The 17705-nt window shown below is 45.2% G+C and overlaps 1 protein-coding gene across 1 annotated transcript; it reads right to left on the bottom strand.

The window, feature by feature from the left end:
• Nucleotides 1-12450: 12450 nt before the first annotated feature.
• On the bottom strand, nt 12451-17482 carry LOC123258165. The gene is made up of 3 exons (XM_044718042.1): nt 15773-17482; nt 12519-15701; nt 12451-12483 (listed from the first exon to the last, which is right to left on the bottom strand). The coding sequence occupies exons 1-3, from the start codon at nt 17480-17482 to the stop codon at nt 12451-12453; spliced, it is 4926 nt and encodes a 1641-aa protein (XP_044573977.1).
• Nucleotides 17483-17705: the final 223 nt, after the last annotated feature.

Here is a 17705-nt window from a genome sequence, read left to right as displayed (position 1 = left end):
TCGTAGAACGGACGTTGCTTATATTTTACTAACTAACAATAGTGATAGTGAGTAACGAACCGATTCACTCTGCCCACTTGCTCCTTCATTCATCCTTGCGTTATGACTCGCGTACAGCCGCAGGGGGTCCTTGGGCTACGGATCACAGATCCTTGCGCACTAGCTCTAAATTCCGCGCTGAGACTTTCGGACATATCCACGGGGGGCCCTTCATCCTATACTCCTTAATTCCTCCAAGGAAACTTTCCCGCTTGAATGTCAGACTCACCCGCGGGGTCTTTCACTCAACACTTTCAGATTCCCTAGAAGACCTGATTCGCTCCAGCCCTCTTTATACAGCGCCTGAGGCGCTCGTTAGTCCTTGTAAATCTCGCTTCCTACTTCATTCCGCTTTATCTCAAATTTAGTGAATGAAAAAAGAATGTTAAACGTTTACGTAAATTTCTCCCAAAGTTTGACAAATGTTTGGATAAAATCCTTCTTGTGAATACAATGCCTTTTTCCGAACCAATCCGAACGCACACAGAAAATTTGTTATTCTTAGGCTATATAGTGTCAGCACGCGCTAGGAACAAGCTAGGGCATGCATGTCCCCACCTAGCGGACTGTTATTCAACCACATAACAAACCAACAACTATGCGGTAGATTCCCCTTTCTGAGTCGAATCAATATATAAAGCTTTAAGTTTTGTGTTAACGCTCTATCTATATTTCTTTTTTCAACGTTTTTCATTTTTTTTGAACTGAGTAGTTTCGCAATTTTAGTTATTGGCCGGGTCACTTCTCCTGCTGCCGCCTTCATCCTGACTGCTCAAACCATATTGTCCTTTCCTTGGAAAGTGTCGATCACCTTCGTTAGATGCCATGATGTTGGTGGTATGTTGGACATCTTGACGAGCACCACGCTGCCGACCGAAATGTTAAGGGTTGTCGTGGTCCATTTTACATAGGACACTGCTGTAAACTTGTCAGATACTCCTGGTGCCACTGTTTCCAGAAGCCTTGGTACATTGATGGGATACTCTGCCAGTATCCCAGTCGGCCCACAGGAATGTGGCCAATACCCGCCTCCGGTATTGTCGTAAATGGTCTTCCGATAAGAAAATGGGCTGGTGATAGATAGATTTCATGTGTATCTGATGTGTAGCATAGGGGTCGTGAGTTGACGACAGCACTAATTTGCGGAAGCAAAGTGGGCATTTGTTCATAAGTCAGTGTGGTGTTTCCGGTTACTCCTGGAAGATGTAGTTTTACGCATCGAACTGCTGATTCCCATTTTCCTCCCCAATGCGGAGCACGTGGTGGGATGAATGTCCATTGAATCCCTTCGCCTGCAAGGGTGTTCACGATGTGATCTTGGTGTTGAGATAAACTTAAGAGTTGCTGCATTTCATCGAGGGATCGCTTCGCTCCGATGAAATTTTTACCATTGTCGGTGTACATGCGGTTATATTTACCTCGTATCGAGAAAAATCGTCGCAACGCCACCAGAAATGTTTCAGTGGATAGGTCCGTGGCAAGTTCTAAGTGGATCGCCGAAGCGACCATACAAACGAATGTAGCCCTTGCTGATGCGTGGTTTACACACCTTTGCGTCCTTCAGAAGAATGGGTCCTGCGTAGTCGCATCCGGTTTTTACGAAAGGAAGAGCTTGCGTGATACGTACGCTCGGTAGATCTGCCATACGTTGATGCATTGTGTGGAGACTCCAGGGTGCAAATTGAAACGATGCTCATGTTCAACGATCAAATAAGTTTTTCGATGATTCTTTGAAAGCAGAATGGGATGCTTCGCCTCTGCTGACAACTGCGAATGTTGGATTCGTCCACCCACATTTAGCAGGTTGTCCTTGTCGATGATTGGTGAGAGCTTGACCAATTGAGATTGGTTCCCTATAGCCTTGTTTGCGCGTAATAACTGGAACTCCTGTTGAAAACCAGCTTGAGCGTGTTGCAGCCATCGAATCCTTGCTGCTTTGATCTCTTCGAATGTTACAGAATTCGATGTTTGTTTCGAAAATGGGTGCTTCATGCGATGAATGAAGCGCAAAACGTAAGCAAGTGTGTGTATAAGCTTCAGCCAAGATGATATGCGATTGAGAAGCTTATCCAAAGGGTTGTCCGTCGTGACAGTCGTCTGCGCAGCTAGGCAGGTAGTTTTGACTTCGCCTTGTATGCGTTTGTCTGAAAGAGAAGTACAATTGTGAGAATTTTTCAGCTTTACCAAGAATTCATCCTTGTCTCTCAGCCTTAAAGGATCCTTCCACCATAATTGTCAGTCGATGAGCTCGGATACTCCCAAGCCACGGGATGCGCAATCCGCTGGGTTTGATTTTGAGTCTACATGCCGCCATGCATGCTTTGGAATGGTTACGAGGATCTCAGATGTGCGGTTCCTAACAAACGCCTTAAGTTGGGCTGGTGAATACGATAGCCATGACAAGACTATCGTGGAATCACTCCATGCGTAGATTGATACGTCGTTGCACATTAGTCCAGCTTTTATGGATTGCAGATGTTGACTCAATTGAAGTGCGCCACATAGTTCCAGGCGCGGCAAAGACTTTAGACAAAGAGCTTTAAAGGTGCCACCCTTGTTTTTGCTGCAAGTATGACGACCGAAATGGTTCCATCGTCGTTAACCACTCGGCTGTTTACCACCGCTGAATACGCCTTGGTGGATGGCTCTGAAAATCCATGCAGTTCGATTTTCTGTGTGTCGCTTTTAACTAAGCGTGGTATCTGGAGCTTGTGAAGGTTGTCTAGATCAGCAGGGCACCCTCTCCAGGGTGCCAATGCGGCCCGAGCACTTTAACTGATGATTGTGAGGAAGTCGTGTTATCCTCCGATTCGATACGTTTGGTGTTCGATACCCATTTCCCGAGCTTTAGATAAGCACAGGACATCAGTTGGACCAGTTCGTTTCTGTTGCGTTTCAGCTCATCCTCACTATTTGCTCAGTGAGAATGTCGACGACATAGAAATCTTTCAACTTAAGGTAAGTAGCTAGTTGCTATAGCAGTCGGACTTCTAGAAATAGTGCGCACAATGTTCCATACGTCACCGTTCATAGTTGGAAGTGCTTGATAGGATCTGACGGATCCTCTCTCCAACCGATTCTCTGATAGTATCTATGTTTTTCGCTCGCACAGATTTGACGGAACATCTTGACTATGCCCACTGAAAAGACGTATTTGTACAAACGGAATCGCAAGCACGCAGCAAAAAGGTCTCGCTGAATACTTGGTCCGATCGAGAGCGTGCCTTTTAACGCCATGCCTTTGGCGTCTTAATATGAGCCGCCGAAAACCACTCTAAGTTTCCGACCCAATACGGGATGATGTGGCAATTAGAAATTCCTTAGTTCCTGTTAAGTTATTGAGCGTTTTCGGTAGCTTCATTTTTGTGTTCTATTGCCTTTGGGGCTGTCCATATATTACGTAATCGACTTGCCGAGAAGCGCAACCTATCTAAGACTATTGCCTAGAAGCTCATCCTCGATTGAAGGAAAATGTCATGTGAGAAGGGTACCGGTAAAGCTTTGTCGAGCCCAAGCAGATTATCACAAGGATATCATAAGGAGTGGAAAGCATTCTTCATCTACTGCTGGAACTCATGCTAGAGATTTCGGCAATATTGTGAAGCTTGAGTCTTTTAAATTAATAACTGGGACCGATGAAGGACTAGTCAAGCCTGTGGGTATTATAACTTCCGATTGTGGCCCTGATGAAAATCCCAGATATGGGAAGGTTATTTCCCATGCAGTACAACATTTTAAGGCATACAATTTGGATGCAATTTTTGTTGCCACAAATGCTCCAGGTAAAATGTTTATGTAAGTAGCAGCTTATTTATATCGAAAAATCCATTTTTATTTCAGGAAAAAGTGCTTTTAACCGAGTCGAGCCATTTGGATAACCAAGGCAGAACCACAGACTTCAACTTAGAGAAAAAAAATTTTGAATTCGCGGGGAGAATATTGGCCAAAGTTTGGGGCAACATGGTTCTCGATGACTTTCCTGTGACTGCCAAATATTGTCTACCTAACGAAGAAGATGCAGAACTGGATGACATAGATCAGTACTGGTATCAAGAACATGTTCGTGAGAGTTAATACTTTCTGCAAATTGTGAAATGCCGTTCTGAAGAATGTTGTGGAGAATTTAGAAGTAGATTACTTCAAATTCTACCTGACAGATTTTTCCCTCCTCCTATAAGAGTTGTTCAGGTTGTCTCTGAAATAACGGTTTCCGAGAACAATGAGAAGTGCAATTTTCTCGACCTAATGCAACGCAGAGCTCTCGTGATATCAATAAATAAACACAACAAATATTTGCAGGTAAGCTTTGTCTAAATTTTATATATTAAATGTGATAATATAACACTCCCCACTTTCACTCTAGATTCCCTACGACTTGAATTGTACGTCGGTACAAAGCCGACTTCAAAAGCGCATATGCAAAACGTGTGGGTTGTATTTTGCATCACAAAAATCAGCTACTCGGCATGCAATAACTCATAATGTTCATCAAATGATTACTTTTGATTACCAAGGATGGGAGGGGGTCAAAAATCGCAGAAATCGTGATTACGTAATATATGGACAGCCCATTTAATAAAAACAAGCACAGTTCGATTTATAGATATTGATACCATTTATTTAATTGTTTTGGCGTTTATACAAATGATATATTTATACCCTTGCAGAGGGTATTATAATTTTGGTCAAAAGTGTGCAACGCAGGAGAATCTCCGACCCTATAAAGTATATATATTCTTGATCAGGATCACCTCCTGAGTCGATATGAGCATGTCCGTCTGTCCGTATGCCTGTTTCTACGCAAACTAGTCTCTCAGTTTTGAAGCTATCGAGTTGAAACTTTTCACACACCCTTCTTTCCTTTGCAGGCAGTATATAAGTCGGAACGGGATCGGTCAACTATATTCTATAGCTGCCATATAACTGATTGATCGGAAATGCCATAACTTCGTTGTTTTTCAAGTTAGAAGGATGGGAGTTTCAGTGGATTCCTCTTTGGGCAAAATAATTTGATATGCCAAATTTTATAAGGATCGGCTGACTATATATCTAATAATATAAGATACGTGTCGCCACTTAAGGGACTGCGACCATAACATAAATATACATAAATATAGAAGAAAGTGACATCACGAATTCAACAGCATTATGAAGGGGCAGCAAGCAAAATTTGTTTGACTGCCCGCCTTGTAGTTCCGGACGCCATCCTCAGCAGCGCAACCGACATACTCTGACGGTAGCAATTTGAACAGCATTATGAAGGGGCAGCAAGCACAACTTGTTGACTGTCCGCCTTGTAGCTCCGGACGGCATCTCGGTAGCCATTTCGCTGCCAAAGTCAAACCGCGCTTCATATCCTCACTAGGTTATATACCTATCACACTATCCACCACTGTGCAGATCCCGGCAAGACGCTTCTCGATGCGCTGCTCGAAGTGACGATGGTGTCTTTAATATTTATACTTCTCGCTGAGCACCTGGAGGAAGCGCTTCTTCTTTGGCTTTGAAACAAAACTGCGACGAGACTCCACCTTCACCGGCTCCGTCTGACACAAAGCAGCTCGTAAAATAATCCAGCTCCAATTAGCAAAGCCACTGGCTGAGGCTGGTGAAAATGAGGATCCGCTAGCTCTACATTGACGGGAATTTTCCAAGAGCTGACGTCCAATGCACAATTGGGCTGAAGGTCCGTGATGTTGGAGGCTACGATCGCAGTTAATTGCGCAGAGTAGACAGAGCATTGGGATTGCAAGCTGACTTGCACAGTAAACCCATCTGTAAAGAACCCTGCGCCTCCTATACCGGATACAGTCACCGGAGACCTTTTCTTCCGCATCTGTAGCTGGTCCGCCAGCCTTGAAGTGACTAGATGCACCTGCGAGCCAGAATCGAGCAGCGCTCGGCAGAGCAGTAGAACTCCGGAGCGGTTCCTAACCAGAATATCGGCAGTGGCTAGCAACATCACCAAAACGATCCTTCGATCTAAAACGATTCTGGACGCTGAACCAGAAATAGCGTCGCTAGATGTGGAAACCTCGGGAGAGGGGTGCTGGCCTTGAACTGGCGAATTGCAACCAAAATGCAGCAGACTAGGATGTCTGCGTCCACACACACGGCAGCTTGACGCATTGCTCTCTTGAAATCCTCGACGATGCTTTACAATTCGCTAAGCCGCACATTTATCATCGCCTCCGGAAATTTCTCCAATTTTTTCAATGAGGGTTCCTTGAGGGTTCTCAATCACAATCTAAAAGTGGATTTCTTTTCGCAACGAAAATATTATCATTTATTTATTGTCAGCTCGCGACCCACTGTGCAACTTCTATATAAACTTTATATAGGAGTATTATATATTATATTATAAAGGTGTAAACAGCGTGTAAACAGGTATGCGTATGCGTAAACAAACAGCGTATGTATGTATGTATCATCAGATGCTAATATTTCGCGCACAAATCACAAACCGAATAATGATTTTTAATTTGTTTATGTTTATATATTTTAAGCTGCGCAGCGGCTCAAATTTTCCTAAGCACATTCACGTCGGTGTCACCAAATGTTTAGTTACTGAGCGTTTTCGGTAGCTTTATTTTTGTGTTCTATTGCCTTTAATAAAAATAAGCACAGTTCGATTTATAGATATTGATACAATTTATTTAATTGTTTTGGCGTTTCTACAAATGATACATTTATATATGTGACTGAGTAGGGTTGACGACCGAATTAGAATAATGTGCGCGGCTCAACGCTTGATGCTGCGGAGCGACCAAAATATCCCGCGAGAGAGCGAGACAAACGCTAGCGCATGACGGCAGATGCATGAGGCCGATCGAATGCACGAGAGCGGGCGACGAGAATAGAGCGGGCGAACTTCTTTCCGGCGGCAGCTTGACCCGACATCCTATCCTTGGGTATTTCGTAATGTTGTTGTATCTGACTTTGTTGTTGTTTGCAGCTTCATAAACTCTTCCAATTCACGATGTGCCGTGGACGATAATATCTTTCATTAAGTCGCTTCCACACAGTGTGGTAAGCTGAATCCGTAATAGCCAAATGCCGTACCAGATTCGCCGCCTCGGCAATCAGAGAAGATTTCAAATTATGAAATTTTTGCGTATTTGTCAAATTCGCCTTGTTGTGAATTATGCTCTCGTAAATGTCTTTGAAAGCTGGCCACTCTAAATAATTTCCAGCGAACCGTTTAATTTTAATTTTAGGCAATTCGCTTTGAGCTGATGCCCCTACCATTTGAGCACTAGCTGAATTCGCCACGATGACGTCTCCTCCTTCAGGTCTAGACATGTTTGCAGTGGCTCGATGCTTTTAATTGTTCCATGCCGAAACACAATTACAAATGTGAACCAATGCACAGAAAACTTCAAAACAAATCCGGTTGCGAAGGACCAAACAATGATCCCCAACCAAAGAAACGAATGAGCAGTAGACTGTAGAGTTTTATGTTCTTGTCAGTTTCACTGTCTAATTGGTATTACAGAAAATTTACATTTGTGGAACTTAACGATATGTGTGTGTGTGTATAAATTAATTAAATTATTTGGTCCGTTGCTGGAAAGGATGTCTGCAGTTGCGGCTAATATGATTGTCCCTGGCGGTTGCCTAGGGTTCTTCCTTCTTGCTGGAAGTTATGGTGGGAGTTACTAACTCCGTTGTTACGCCCTTGAGGCTGAGTAACCAATTTTACAAGTGAATTGACTTTTACGGCTTGTGCCGGAGTTTTGAAATAAAAGTTCTTTTTGTGTGAAGCTCAAACATAAACTTAAACTTAAAGCTAACAAAAATATATTTCATAGCGGCCACGCAAATATGCAGTGTTTGCCGGCTATGCCAACTTATGCCAAATGGCTAGAAAACATGGATACTAAAAAATTAAAAAATTATCAGGCGAGGGATAATATAGTCCTGCTCGGCCTACCTAAGGCTGTCTTTGTGGACCACCCTCCCCTTAATGAGGATTGTGGCCCCATGTCGGCTTCAACGGTTTTTTCTTGGTAAGCTGAATCCGTATTAGCCAAATGCCGTACCAGATTCGCCGCCTCGGCAATCAGAGAAGATTTCGAATTATGAAATTTTTGCGTATTTGTCAAATTCGCCTTGTTGTGATTTATGCTCTCGTAAATGTCTTTGAAAGCTGGCCACTCTGAATAATTTCCAGCGAACCGTTTAATTTGAATTTTAGGCAATTCGCTTTGAGCTGATGCCCCTACCATTTGAGCACTAGCTGAATTCGCCACGATGACGTCTCCTTCTTCAGGTCTAGATATGTTTGCAGTGGCTCGATGCTTTTAATTGTTCCATGCCGAAACACAATTACAAATGTGAGCCAATGCACAGAAAACTTCAAAACAAATCCGATTGCGAAGGACCAAACAATGATCCCCAACCAAAGAAACGAATGAGCAGTAGACTGTAGAGTTTTATGTTCTTGTCAGTTTCACTGTCTAATTGGTATTACAGAAAATTTACATTTGTGGAACTTAACGATATGTGTGTGTGTGTATAAATTAATTAAATTATTTGGTCCGTTGCTGGAAAGGATGTCTGCAGTTGCGGGTAATATGATTGTCCCTGGCGGTTGCCTAGGGTTCTTCCTTCTTGCTGGAAGTTATGGTGGGAGTTACTAACTCCGTTGTTACGCCCTTGAGGCTGAGTAACCAATTTTACAAGTGAATTGACTTTTACGGCTTGTGCCGGAGTTTTGATATAAGAGTTCTTTATTTTATGAAGCTCAAACATAAACTGAAACTTAAAGCCAAAAAAAATATACTTCATAGAGGCCAAGCAAACATGCAGTAAAAGCTGAATGGTTAATGATAATGTAAAAATGAGCTAATAGGTAGAGAAAATATAAGGTCTCAAAGAAAAGAATTTGTATTAGTTAACAAAGAAAACACAGAAACATGAAGATGTAATTTGTAATGAAAATTATAACGTTAGATGAGATATGAGAAGTTATATTTGAATAAGTGTTATAAGTTTGAATGGTAACAAACCAATTTTGGAAAAATTGCGTGAGGTAGTGTAATGGTCAGGATGGCCGTGTCGGCGCACACTAAGAATGTGTGGAAGTTGGTATAAGTGTATGGGTATGCTAATATCATCCTTATAGGAATATTGCACAGTCATTAATTGGACTGTGATTGGTTCTGTGTGTGTGTGTGTTGTCGATTTAAGAAATGTCGTTTTAGCAGGGCGACAGTGTAGTGTCGCCGTCGTCGAGTGTGATTCGGTGGTAAGGATATAAAGAAGAAGGGACGACGCAGGCAGTTACACTTGCAATTTGGTCGTAGTGTGTGCAAAACCGAAACTCGCTGTGCTAATACGATGTCGGATAATAACGGTGCTGCAACTAATATATATTAAAACATTGTAAAATTGAGCGAAACTCTTTCCGCCCAATAGCATTATATCCCGCAACGCTACACAAACAAATAGGCAGAAAGTTGTAAAAAAAGAGATATAATTAAGCAAAAATAATAATATAAATACAATTAATCGATACAAAAACAGTGGATTCCACTGCAAATTTTATTAATAAAATAGAATCAACCAATATCGATCCCTATTTAACAACTATTTTATTCTTAATAATTGTCATAATTTTGTGTGGATATACACTGAATAAAGCATACACTTAATGCACAATAAGTGCATAACAAAGAGAGAACTAAGTCAAGCAAACGATCTTGATAAGATCTAGTGGTATATACCCACAATAATTATGATAGTTTTATTAAAAATAAGCGACCCCGAATTTTCTGAGCAATCCCCAAATACAATCAATGAACTCAAAAACGAATTCATTATTGAAGGTTATAACTTATAATTTTTTTCACTGATCCATTGCACTGCAACATAAAAAGGAATTGTTCTGTTTACAATGCCAAAAGAAGAGAAAGGTTTAGCAAGAAGTTGGTGATTTATATACTAATGGAACGGCAGTCCGTGCATCCCTTGGCGTGAGCGAGGAGACTCTTTATATAGCCGAAGAAATAAAAATTTTCTTTAGGCATCCGATCTGAATGAATGATACGCCATTGCTTTAGTTTTAATTAGATCTTGAGATATCAGCGTTTTGATAGCGGCCGAATTAATAAAACGAGGTTCAATTTATATAACAATTTATTATGGGTCAATTTAACCCCAAAACAAAGGCAGCGGCCGCTCCAAACAAATCCGAATACACATGTGCATAAACTAAGAGCTTGCGCAGAAGCTTCACCAAAGCTCCCAAAGGGCATGCGCTACCCAAGAACAACAAAGCTCATGCGAATCTGGGAGGACCAAAGAATATGGAACAGCTGATGACAGGCAATTAAAGGACCGCTGCGGCTAGTTACACTGAGACAATTAATTAGTAATAATTACTCTATTCGATGCTGGCACAAGTCCCAACATTAGATACATTTCCAAACATTTTTCAAAAGTCGTTTGATTTGGGAGAAATTAGGGTGAAAGTAAACAAATTTTATATCACTAAATTGGGGCAGATAGAACACAGATAGAATATATTGGCATTCTATTCCTGACCCAATCCGACATTTCTTTTAGAAGTTATTCAAGAAATGGATTTTTACAGCTTATTCCAAATGAAGGCGGTTTGTCTGGTTGTCTGTTTTAACAATCCTGTCTTGGCAAACCTGAAAAAAATTCAAAATGTTTGTTACTATCATAAAAAATTTATAACTTTATAATCAATAAATATATTAAAACGTGCTTTACCCGCTTGAAATGGTTTTTTAAATACGTATTTCCCTTTCTTTTACACCAAATGTCTTAATAGTGAATACAGAAAATACACGAAAAATACATTTTTTTTAAGAAAAAAAAAGGTTTTTAAAATTTGCTCATTAGCCCTTGAGATAGCCCTTGAGATAACGAAACTTTTGATATATCGCTTATATCTGGCGATTTCGTTAGCACCTGTGAAGCTAGGATAGCATACAAATTATATATTTTAATTCCCGATTTAAAATAAAAAAATAAAAATTAAGATTTTTATTTTATAAATTTTATTTTTTAATATCAAGAATGAGTTATAAAGATATCCAATAGGATATGGATTGATCGTTGATTATAAACTGATTTTACAAATTCAATTTTCTTATAACTATAGCTTTTATCGGTGACAGCTACGCTGGCAGCATAGATGGACTTTGGTTGAATAGTTTTGATTGGTCAGAGTTTTATACTGACATGTAGGTTCCCAGGAAGGGCACTTGTTTATGAATTTGGAGCAAAAGGAGATTGATGTTTACGTCTACTGTCGTCGATAAAGGCGTGTGAATGGTTTATGTCTATGTTTATGTCTGGATGCCAATGATAATGCTATAGGAAAGGGTTTGTGTCTAGCCTATTTGAATTATTCCCACAGTATGCTCTGGAATGTTGTTTATATATGATTTTATAGGTATGGCGGGGTATACTGGTTTTATTTAGGGTGTTTGCAGATACATTAAGTGTTTTGCGGATATACTACTCGCCCCTCCTTTAGAAATGTCAACATCCTTGTTGAATTCAACAAAAATTTCCTTATGGAAATTTTTCCATCCTTTCCTTTCCTTATAAATTGTTATGCTTACAACTTCAAGTATTAGGCTTATAAATACAATCCATTTGTAGACAATATCTTGTTTTTGTTGATTGATTAATGATTCTTTAAGTTTTAAAATTGGTGTTGGTTCATGTAGAGTTACATTGGTACTTGACAATATTATTTTACATTTGTCGTCTCTCGTGTGGGAGATGCCTTAAACAAATATACGGCGGCGATGGGGCAACCCGCTTCCAAAACACAAGCCAATGTGTATGCGTACAACTTATGTTTTATTCTATGGGGATACATATTAGGGTAAGAAAGAATAATAAATAACAAAGCTTACCGCAGTTTAACCTCCCACACTCTATCACAACAACGACAAATTCACCACACGCGCCATTATTTTCTATCCTAGTGTGCCCAACCTCTTCACGAGTGCACAATAACAAAATTCTACTTAAATACTAACTATCGATAATCGATCCGCGACATCCCCACCTCCGTGAAGAACTTCTTCACTCAAATCCAAAGCCGCCAACTTTGAAGCGGGGCGCATTATCCAGCGGGTCCGATCTCCATCCATGATCCTAACGCGGGCTCGTCTGACCTCACCATCCGTTCCAGCAAAGGTCTCCTCCACGACGCCTTTCCGCCAGTCTCGACGCGGAATGGCTGGATCGCAAACGAAGACAATGTCTCCTCGTTGAATTGGCTTCTCTCTGCGGCACCACTTCTCTCTCCGTGTCAGCGTGGGTAGGTACTCCAAGACCCACCTCCTCCGCGTAGCTCCTTCCTTGACGATGCCTCCATCCAGGCCGGGGGTATCCGGTGGGCAAGCTGCTCCTTTGAGGAGATCATTGGGTGTGAGAGGGGCTTCCTGGTCCGCACTCACTGGCAAATGGGTGAGAGGACGAGAATTAACGACATTCTCCGCCTCTATCAGGAAACTCTCCAGGACGTGCTCCTTCGGCGCCACTTCCTTCACTGTGTGGCTCTCTGACGGGTTCGCTGGGCAGTTGAAGGTCCATTCAATCCCTTTGCTTGACAGCTCCGACTGGATCCTCTCGGGTTCGAAGATCTCCGCAAATCTCTTGGCCTCTCTGTCTGCTCCAACGAAGTTCCTGCCATTGTCGCTGGACAGTCTATGTACAGGCCCTCGACGGCAGATGAAATTCCTGATTGCAAGTATGCAGGAATCAGTCGACAGGTCATGTGCCAGTTCCAGATGAATCGCCCTGGTCGTCAGGCAGGTAAACAAGGCCACCCACCGTTTCTCCTGGTGCCGAGCAACGGTCACTAGCAGCGGCCCAAAGTAGTCGAGGCCTGTGCTCTTAAACGGCCAGCCATAGGCGTCCAAACGATAATCTGGCAGGGGTCCCATAATCGGCGGCATCGGCCGTGCTCTGTGCAGCTTACACTCGCTGCATCCCGAGATCACATTACGAAGCACTCTCCGCAGTCTCGTAATCCAGAACCTGGTCCGGATCTCCGCCATCGTAGCATCCACGTTTTGATGCTTCATCCTCACATGGGCGCCGCGCACAATCATCTCCGTGAGACCATGCCGGTGGGAGAGGATCACTGGCCTCCTGGCGCTGTAAGGTATACATAGCGCCGCATCGATCCTGCCATACGCTCGCAGGATTCCATTGCCATCTAGGTATGGCGCCAGTCCACATATGTCGCTTCCTTTAGCGACGTCCAAGCCCTTCTCTGCGGCCTGCACCTCATCGGGGAACGCCTCACGTTGTGCTCTACGGAATAACAAGTCCTCAGCTGCATCACACTCAGCTACATTGAGGCCGTAGTTCTCCAGCTCGTCTCGTTGTCCACGGCATCGACGTATGAACCTTAGGACCCAGGCCGTAGTCCTCAGCAATCGCCTGTAGCTTGAGAATCTCTCCAGCGATATAAACGGGTCACTCGCGCCAACAAGCACGAACTCACCCGGCATCTCCTCTTCGTCTTCTGCATCCGCTTCGTCGGTGGGTGCAGTTCCTGGCCAGCTGCCCGCTGGTCTCCTCAGGAATTCCGGTCCTCTTAACCAGCGTGACTCCTCGCTTAGGTCCACGCTGCGTTGCGCTCGCGTTGCATCATCTGCCACGTTGTCGGCGGATGGTAGCCATCTCCATTGGGCCACATTCGTCGACTCCAGAATCTCGGCTACTCTGTTCCCTACGAACTGCTTGTAGCGCCGGTGTGTGCTGCCAATCCAACGCAGCACTGTCTTCGAATCCGTCCATAGCACAGTCTCTGCAATGGCCACACTATGGTCCTGTCTGACTGTGTCCATCAACCTCGTTCCTAGAACTGCTGCCTGCAGCTCCAACCGTGGAATCGTCATCGTTCGCATCGGTGCACACTTCGTCTTTGCGCACACGAACCTCACTTGCACGTCGCCGTCCTCATACGTGATCCTCCAGTAGACCACTGATGCGAATGCCGACTGACTCGCATCCACAAATACGTGCATCTCGATAGTCTTCACCAGTCCGGATCCAAAGTAGTGACGTGGGCTCCGAAAACGTTCCACTTTCTCCATCTCTTTACGCCAGTCCATAAAGGCGTTGTACATCTCAGCCGGTAGTGGTTCATCCCATGAGATCTTCCTCCTCCAGACCTCTCGCAGCAACAACTTCGCTGTTATCATTAGACAACACAGGAATCCCAAGGGGTCGAACGTTGACATGACCATACTCAAGAATTCCCTTTTTGTGGCAATTCTCTTCCCATCGGACATGACGGGGGCGACTTTGTGGTACTTCACGCGAAACCTGAAGTCGTCCGTGGCTGGCTGCCACCGCATTCCCAAAATCTTTTGCTCGGCCTCACCCCATCCAATACTCTGGGCGTGATCACTGGGTCCAAGCATCCTCTCCACTGTAGGCGAACTGGACGAGAACTTGCAAAGCTCAAAACCGCCTTCTGCATGTATCTTCTTCACTCTGCTAGATACTTCGATCGCTTCGCTCTCTGTGGCGAAGCTGTCCACATAGTCATCCACGTAGTGGTAGTCCACGATGGCCTTGACTGCTCTGGGATCCGAATCCAGGAATCGCTTGGCATTCACTGGCTTCCCATGGTGCGCCGCACTCGGTGAGCATGCTGCTCCAAAGGTCATCACGCACATCTCGTAGACGTCGGGGTCCCGTTGGTCATTCCCATCTCTCCACAGAAATCGTTGCGCACATCTATCCTCGGGTCGGATCAGCACCTGGTGAAACATTTCCTTAATGTCGCTGCAGACTCCGACGGCACCTTCCCTAAAATGGAAGAGGATAGATGCCAAGGCCTTATAGTGTTGCGGCCCCTTGCTCAGCGCAGAATTCAGCGATACTCCTCCAACTCGTGCCGCTGCGTCGAATACTAATCGGATCTTCCCTGGCTTGTTGGGATTCTCCACTCCAAAATGCGGCAAGTACCATGTTCTATCGCTTTCCGAACCGATCTCCTGCCGTTCCAGACGCCGAGCGTATCCCTTGTCGACATAATCATTGACAATCCGTGAATACTCTTGGGCGAACTGCCCATCTCGCTTTATTTTCTTCTCGATGTTGACCAATCTATTGTACGCCATATCATAACTACGTGGCAGCACAACGTTATCCGTCTTCCACAATAATCCTGTCTGGTATCGGCGGCCAACTCGCACCGTAGTATCCTCCAAGATCTTCTGAGCCCTCACGTCGTCGCTGGCTGCGGCCGCTGGCGCCGCCTTCACACCGAAGTTCTCGATCTCGAAGTAGTCCTCGACGATCCGTTCCACGTTATCATCCAACGACGTGGCTAGCAGACAAGACCTCGGTGATGGCGTGTCTCGTCGTCCTTCTACAGGCCCAAAAACAACCCATCCTAATTCGGTTGCGGCCGCGTACGGTCCCTCGCTGGCAAACCGTCTCGTTTTCAACGGCAGTCCTAGATGCCCATGGTCCAAACCAATAAGCAGCTTCGGCACTGCATTTACGTAGGGCTTCATTGGTAATTGAGCGTCCTTGTTCACGCTCCTAACATCCCTTCTGTGCAGGCTCTGCATCGGCAGACTCAAGTTCGAAATGGCATAGACGTTCCTCAGCACATGTCGGGAGGACTTGCCTGCTCCACTGATCTCCAGACGTACCACGTTAGTAGGCTCTCTTGTGGCCCTCCGAACCATTGAACGTTCAGCTGACGACGTACTCCTTGTACGCCTAGCTCTGCAACCAGCTCGTTGTCGACCATCGTCACCGAAGAACCTTCATCCAGAAGAGCGTACGTGTCCACCTGCTTCCCACCTCCGTATAGCGTCACCGGCAATACACGGAACAGAAGTCGTTCTCGGTCCTCGTCGACACAGCTCAAATTTCTCTCCGGTGTCGCAGAGGCATCCACGGATGAGGCTGCTCCTTCATTCACTTGGACGCCTTCCCTCGGTCCGGCTGCCTGCCGGTTGTAGCCTCTCCAATTGCCGCCTCGCTGTGGCGGTCTCCTGAAGCCTTCATTGTTTTCCTCATGAAGAAGACGGTGATGCTTCCTCCTGCATCCATTCACGGGGCACTCTTCTGACGCAGCGTAGGATCCAGTCATATGCCCGCTTTGCAAGCACATGAAGCATAGGCGATGTCTTCTTGCGAGTCTCCACCTCTCTGTAGGTGTGGCTCCAATAAATCGTTGGCAGTCCCGAACTGCATGTTGTCCAAGGCCTTCACAAATTGGACAATTCCTGTGGCAGCTCTCCTGTTGCTCGTCCTGCTCTCGGTCGACGCTGGCATGAAGCAATCGACGCTTTGGCTCCCTTCCATCAATGTTCGCCACCACGCAGACCACGTTGGCTAGTTCCATCAACCACGAACTGAAGTCCACAATCGTCGGATAGGGCTGAATAGTTGCAGCGTGCCTTGCCCAGTCCACTCGTTTGCTTATTGGGAGCTTGGCCACAAGCTCTTCCATCAGCATAGGGTTACCCAGGTGCTGCTCCGCCTTTGCTGATTGTAGGAAAGCCTTGAGGTTGCTGACATGGGTGGCGAATGCGACGAGCTTTCCCAGGTTGTGCTCCGTAATTGCAGGCACATCTCGAATGCTGTTGAGCTGGCTGCGTATTAGTTGCTCCGGTCGACCGTATCTGAATCGCAGCTGCTCCACCGCTGCATTCGCATTGCTGGGGTGAATCAACAATGACTTCACCGTCTCACGCGCGTCGTCCTTTAGCGCCTTCAGTAGCCTTTGGTTGTTCTCCAAGTCCGTACAACCATACGCTTGCGTCGTCTCCGTAAACGCGCAGTAGAAAATGGGCCAGTCCTCTGGCTTCCCTCCGAACGTAGGCTGTTCAGGAAGCTTTCGTGGCGTCCAGCGTGCAGTTCCTCCAATGCTCGTCGCCCAAGCACCGTCTCCAGGAGAAGGCGCACGTACCGATGTTCCACCGGCCACTTCATTCTGTAGCCCGAAACCATGCGCTGGAACAGTAGTGCCGGTAGCGCAAAATGGCGATGCTTGATTAATCCTCGTGGTACACGGTACCGTTTGAGATCCGCTCCAGGATGGCGGTCTCTCTGACGCCGCATGATAAACACTTGTCGCGTTGGGTACGGTCAGGCCGATTGCAAATGGCGGCTGACCTACCCCAACCTCACTCGACATAACGGGGTCAGTGCGTTCCATATTAGCGCTGCGAGCGCGTTCCAACTCCTTCTCCAACTCGGCGATCCTATCCATGAGGTCGGCCACCTTCGGTTTCCTGGTGGCTCCAGATGCTGCCAGCTGCGCTGATGATGCCGGGGCTTCACTGCCTCGGCCGCCGGCTTGCGACGCCCCTACACTAGGTTGCGGGTCCAAAACGCTGCCATCTACTTGCGGTGCGATATTCTGTCCCTCGTTCAGTCGGGGACTCCTTCTGGGCGAATGGTGCATCATGTCGTCCAGGCAATATCGATCCTCTCACCAGGGTGTTGTTCCAAAACAATGTCGCCAGTCGCCTGACTGCGAATAAAAGCGCCTGTCGTCTCTCGTGTGGGAGATGCCTTAAACAAATGTACGGCGGCGATGGGGCAACCCGCTTCCAAAACACAAGCCAATGTGTATGCGTACAACTTATGTTTCATTCTATGGGGATACATATTAGGGTAAGAAAGAATAA

Source organism: Drosophila ananassae, assembly GCF_017639315.1.
Source record: "Drosophila ananassae strain 14024-0371.13 chromosome Y unlocalized genomic scaffold, ASM1763931v2 tig00000090, whole genome shotgun sequence".
Taxonomy (NCBI): Eukaryota; Metazoa; Arthropoda; class Insecta; order Diptera; family Drosophilidae; genus Drosophila; species Drosophila ananassae.
This window is presented reverse-complemented; position numbering and strand designations above follow the sequence as displayed.

Excerpts from the sequence above, each read along its gene's own strand:
- LOC123258165 (XM_044718042.1), bottom strand. The coding sequence starts at position 17,482 with ATGATGCACCATTCGCCCAGAAGGAGTCCCCGACTGAACGAGGGACAG. Across the intron at positions 15,702-15,772 it reads CAGAGCTAGGCGTACAAGGA|ATCAGTGGAGCAGGCAAGTC; the intron begins GTACGTCGTCAG and ends GTACGTCTGGAG. Across the intron at positions 12,484-12,518 it reads TGATAGAGGCGGAGAATGTC|TGCGGACCAGGAAGCCCCTC; the intron begins GTTAATTCTCGT and ends TTTGCCAGTGAG.